We start from the raw sequence: 6000 nt of genomic DNA, 5'->3' as shown, positions 1-6000 counted from the left end.
AACAATGTTGTGGCTATCTTAGCTGCACTTTTTATGCTGAGTCTAAACTACTAGCAGCACAACAAAAGGCTGCAAGTCCTTTTCAATGGTAGCCACAGAAATGAAAATACAAACGGGTCTGATGCAATACAAATCAAAGTTGAGCTATCTTGAGCTTTTTTAGTGCTCCAATGACGCAGTGAAGCATCAAACATTAATATGTTCTTATTTCTTGCTATTGTACAGTATTATTACCTTTTTAGCTCATGCTGTGATAGCTTTATGTACATTTCAGTGCACAGGATGATGCAACGGTGCAGCGAAATGTGATGTTAAAATGGGGCTCAGGTGCTTTGTGGCAAGTAGATGACACACACAAGCCTGTATGGACTTAAACACATCGAGTACTTGAGCAGCACTTCATCTTTCCAATAATTTAGCACTAATAAATATATATATATATATATATATATATATACACAAAGTCAGTCAACAAATAAATGTACTGATTGAACTATTTAAAACTAATAATAAATAATAACAAACAAATTACTATAGATATCGCACAGTCTGACTGGGTGGTATAGGTTCTATGCATGTTGCCATTCCTTGCTTACTTAACTCAGTGTAACAGCATGGACATACAACAACGTGACAAATAACCTGCTGAAAGAAAAAAAAACCCAATGCTTAGACATTGCCTTCATGGCCTTCTAAAGTACATTCAAACAAGACTGAAACCCAAGTTTGTGTGTCCTGTGGTGGAGGCAGGGTTTTCCACACATTCACTTATTTGTGGTGGTCAGCCGCAACTAAATAATCCGCCACCACAGTTAAATATTTGAAACTGGACTGTTAATTAGGAACGGCATTGAAATATATACATCATTGAGTTATTTATAGACCAGTAGAGGCAGAGACAGGCAGTAGAATGTCAGGCATGTTAAAAGTTAAACTGGACCATTCATTCTGCTGGGTCTAAAACTTTGCTTTCACTTACAAACATCCTCAAACATCTCCTCTCATCAATCAATCTGATAAGATCAGCTGTGAACAAATCAACAGATCAATTATCAGCATCCAATGATTAAACAACAAATTGATATAGACCAACTTCTAATAGTGGTAAAAGTATTTTGTACTTATTTTATATGTATTTTCCAACATTTGTTTAAAGGGTTATTTTTTTTTTTTACACTGTAAGATATTCATGCCACCTGCAGTGGTGTCATCTGTGTTGTCCCTGATTAGCTACCATGGGCAAGTTTATGTGTTAAATATAAGGCCCTACCTAGAACTAAGGTTGTAATAAGTAATCCTCATTCCAAACAATAATCACATTACATGTGCACCATTAGATAACTGATCATTGTCTCTTCTTTGGGACTACGATGCAACATTATTTGGTTCATTTCTAGGTAACATTGTAAACACTCAGTTATCCCACGCCTGATACACTGAAGGTGCCAGTGAACCACCCCTCTCTGACTTCTCACCATCACTGCCTTTCTTGTGTACAGTTTTCATTTCTAACCCTCGATCTGAAAGACCTTGAGCTGAGTGGACCACCACACATCCCAAATTTACCCCACCTTTATTTACCTGTGCTGTTTCAGTCATCTTGTTGGTGTTATGGACTCTATTTCTCAGCCCCAAGACATGAGCATTTTGATTGGTGATGGCATTTCTGACATCAGTACCTCCACAAAATGCTTCAACAGTCCCATCTTTCCTGCCCCAACTGGTCATCCACTTCCACAGCTGGCACTGGATGAGACAACAGAAAGGCCTGTACTTGCACACCGCCTGAAAGCCTCTCTTAAAGTTCTCATTGAAGTAGCCGTAGATGATGGGGTTGACACTGGAGTTGGAGAAAGCCAGCCAGTGGGCAAGGGGGAAGATGTAGCTGGTCAGGAGGTCCAGCTGGTCTCTGTCCAAGCCACCATAATCAGTCATCATCATGAGGGTCCAGAGTGGCAACCACGACAGCATGAAAAGCAAAGCTACCAGGATGAGCATCTTTATCACCTTGATCTTTTTCTGGGAAATCCCTGACTGACCATCTCTTCTAGCCCTAGCCTGGACTGTAGCATTTGCCAGCTGTGGGTCTCTATTTGCAACTACAGAGGAACACAGTTTGCCTCCAATACAACCATACATCAGTGTGATGACTGTGAGCGGTACCAGGTAGATGTGAACAAACAGAAATGTCGTGTACACTTTCCTCATCTCAGGGTTGGCAAAGTTTTCAAAGCAGATGTACAGGGGGAGTGTGTTGTTGAAATCATCATTGTACACCAAGTAGTGGAAAGGTATGTCCTCCACAGTCAGTACCATGGCAGCAGGACACATAATCGCCACAGCTAGCACCCAAATTACCACAATGGCTGCATTGGCGACGAGTAGTGTAGTCCTGGGTTGAAGAGGGAACACTATACAACGAAACCTGTAATAGATAAGTAAGGGAGAGCATAGTCATGAATTAGCTTTACAAGGTACAAGGTAGATTTATTGTCATTTTTCTTAGACATGGTTTAAGAAGAAATTAAATTAAAGTTGACCCTAAATCCTGCTACATCTTTTTGGTGTCGAAGGAGGAGTTGAGGAGTCCCACAGCCTGGGGAGAGAAGCTGCTCTGTAGTCTGGTGGTTCTGCAGCGGATACCTCTGCATCTTTTTCCAGATGGCAGCCGGGTGAACACACTGTGGCTGGGGTGACTACTGTCTTTCAGTGTCCTTTGGGCTCTTTGCAGACACCTCACTTCACTGAGGTCGCTGATGCTCTGTAGATGGGAACCAGTGATGTTCTGGGCAGTTTTAATCACCCACTGTAGAGCCTTTCTGTCCTGGGCCGTGCATGAACCAGGCCAGTTTGTGATGTTTGCAGTCAGTATGCTGTATGTTAACCAGGAGCCTTCCTAAGTTTCCGTCAGAAGTGGAGCCTTTTCTGTGCTTTTTTAACCTGGGTGGTCATGTGTGATGACCAAGATAGGTTCTCAGTGATAGTAATTTCAAGGAATCTATAGCTGTTCAGCTGCTCCACCTCAGCTCTACTGATGTAGACAGGAGTGCGTGTCTTTGCCTTCTTCGTTCTAAAATCAACAATCAGCTCTTTGATTTTATTGATGTTAAGCAGTAGGTTGTTGATTTCCTCCCAGTATGAACTCTCATCACTGTTTGAAATACGGCTGATGATGGTGGTGTCATCCGCTTACTTTACAATAGAGCTTTCCTGATGTCTGGGAGTGCAGTCATGGGTGTACAGTGTGAACAGAAGGGAGCTGAGCACACAGCCCTGTGGGGCTCCGTGTTGAGCACTAATGTAGAGGAGGTGTGACTGCCAATTCAAATTCTCTTGGGTCTGCATTTGAGGAAGCCCAGTATCCAGTTGCAGAGTGTTGTACTGAAGCCCAGTGTTGGGTTTTCCAATCAGCTTCATGGGAGAGATTGGGTTGAATGCTGAGCTGAATTCAACAAACAGCATCCAGATGTAGCTGTTCTTATTCTCCAGGTGTGTGAAGACTGAGTGAAGAGCAGTAGATATGGCGTCCTCTGTGGATCTGTTGGTTCTGAAAGAATACTGATGAGGGTCCAGGCTGGTAGGGTTGATGTCTTTAATATGCTGGAAAAACTGTTTCTCAAAGCACTTCATCAAGATGGGGGTAAGAGCCACAGGGCGGTAGTAATTCAGATAAGACACAGCAGACTTTTTAGGTACAGGCATGATGATGGCTGTCTTGAGGCAGGAGGGAACAGTCTCTTATGAGAGTGTTCAGCTCGTCTGGCAGCATCACCTCACAAATGATGGGGGCGCTCCTGCATTTGTAGCCTGTGACAGTTTGAATCACCTGCCACATACTGTATCTGCAATGCTGTTACTGTTGAGGTCTCTCTCCAGTCTTTGCTGATGTCTCCTCTTATCCTCCTTGATGTCAGCTCTCAGTTGTGCTCTGGTGATGATGTATGCTGCCTGATCCCTGTTCCCTGACTGATAAGCAGCTTTTTTTGCTCTGAGAAGAGCCTTCACCTCACCATTCATCTAGGCTTTCTGGTTGGGGAATGATCTCACCGTCTTTAAATCATTTGCTGATAATGAAGTCACAGAAGATGCATATTCTTCAAGATTGATTTTGTTATCTTGAGTGGCAGCATCTTTGAACATCTGTGCACTCAAAACAGTCCTGTAGAGCTGCTGTGGCTTCATTTGTCCATACATCAACAGTTTTAACTGTTGATTTGACCCTTTTTATCATTTATTATTATAAATATGTCAAAAACTATTTAATGCATTGACCTGAATTTTGTGCACACATTCATGGTACCTGGTGGATAAATCCTGATGACTTGACAATTCTGATTTTGAGTGTCATGTCTCATGAACTATAGAATGGATTGCCGTGAAATTTGGTGCAGATATCCATGTGATCCTAACTATAAATTGTGATCTTTGGTGATGTCACATTTTCAATCTGTTTTGGTTTTTGACTAAATACTTGTCAGATTTAGGGGTATCTATTGGCAGAAATGGTATATAATATTCATAACTATGTTGAAATAAGTTTTAAATCTCCTGAATCTGTTGTGTTTTTGCTATCTACAAATAAGTAATTCACATATCTACATACAAACAGAGCGGGTGCTCTCCAGCAGAGTACGCCATGTTGTTTCTACAGTACCCCAGAGTGGAGCAAACCAAACACTGGCTCTAGATAGGGCCATTCATGTTTTACATTTGCGTGTCAGCCACTGCATTTGTCCTACATGCTTGGCACATGAGAGAAGTTTCAGTTCTGCAACCTCACCACTTAACACCACAATTTATATACACTGTAACTTTAAGAGAAAATCCCTTGGACCCAAAAAGCGTTTTCCCAATTGCTCACGATTAGAAACAGCTGCAGAGCTATTGACAGGACACCAACTGCAAACAATGTAGATTATTGTTCTTCTTTGGTTATGAAATTTCAATCAATGGAGGTTTTATAATTGTAAACCTACCAAAGAGCACAGAAAACCTATTTTCATATATGTGACATCATCCCAATGTATAGTATATTGATTGAGTGGTTATGTAAAAGTGGGGCCAAAGGCAGAAACACTAATGCAGAAGTGCAGTAGGCTGTACAACACAGAGGAAAACCCAGAAGCTGAGAAACATTTTTGTCTTAGTGCTATGTGCAGTTTTCATTTAGGTAAGAGGAGGGCATATAGTATCCACTTCTTAGAATATATCCCATGTTGAACATGTTAACATGCTGATTTTTGCATTCAGTACAAAGCACATCTGTGCCTAAAAACAGCTTTACAGAGCCGCTAGTAGGGCTGCAAACTTTAAGACTTGTTCTTCATATTGCACTAATTGTATCTGATAGTAGATATCAAACCACATGCAGTGGTCACATGACACATCTAAGGAATTTCCATTGCCCCAAGAACTGTTGTCAGAGCAGTTTAATTGAAACTTCCCCCCACTGCTTCAAACAATAAATAATGACCTCCAATGCTGGGTAAACTTACCAATACTGTTATGGACAGATTATCCAATATTAAAATGACAGGATGACCTAAAATGAGCTAAAATAATAAAACAAAAAATCTGTACCATATTCAAAAACCATATTTCTGATAGTCATGTCTTGTGTTTCTGTTAAATTTGTCGCCTTTTTGTACTTTGTCCCATTGTATTAATAAAGGTGTCTCGCCATGATGTGCACTAACCTTTCAGCAGCTATGGCCACCAGGGTGAAGACTGATGCAGAAACAGATATTCCCTGCACAAAGCCACTCATCTTGCACACAGTGTTGGAAAAGGGCCATCCTGGTGACAAAATGACAAACGCTCGTTAGAGTAGTGATCACACCAGTGGTTGGACCTTAGACGTGATACTGTGCAGTGACTTAATAATCACTCTTTGGCAGATTTTCAGAAATCTACAAATACCAGTTTACATTTGAGTCATGCATAACTTTTTATAGAGTGACTATAATGTGGTAGGAAAGGTTTCAGGCAGTCAGCAGATAT

The 6000-nt window shown here is 41.1% G+C and overlaps 1 protein-coding gene across 2 annotated transcripts in view; it reads right to left on the bottom strand.

The window, feature by feature from the left end:
* Positions 1-548: 548 nt before the first annotated feature.
* The window catches only part of npffr1l2 (neuropeptide FF receptor 1 like 2), a 33770-nt gene continuing 28318 nt past the window's right edge, over positions 549-6000 (bottom strand). For both annotated transcript variants that reach the window (XM_088077137.1, XM_042488733.2), the window contains 2 exons: positions 5697-5796; positions 549-2425 (listed from right to left, as the gene is read on the bottom strand). In XM_088077137.1, coding sequence (XP_087933263.1) covers positions 1414-2425; positions 5697-5796 — 1112 coding nt within the window. In that variant the 3' untranslated portion in view covers positions 549-1413. The remainder of the gene's footprint in view (positions 2426-5696; positions 5797-6000) is intronic.

Source organism: Plectropomus leopardus, chromosome 4, assembly GCF_026936395.1.
Source record: "Plectropomus leopardus strain MGB_pleo_1.0 chromosome 4, ASM2693639v1, whole genome shotgun sequence".
In the NCBI taxonomy this organism is placed as follows: Eukaryota; Metazoa; Chordata; class Actinopteri; order Perciformes; family Serranidae; genus Plectropomus; species Plectropomus leopardus.
The sequence above is the reverse complement of the archived record's forward strand: the minus strand, read 5'-3'. Positions and strand labels throughout refer to the sequence as shown.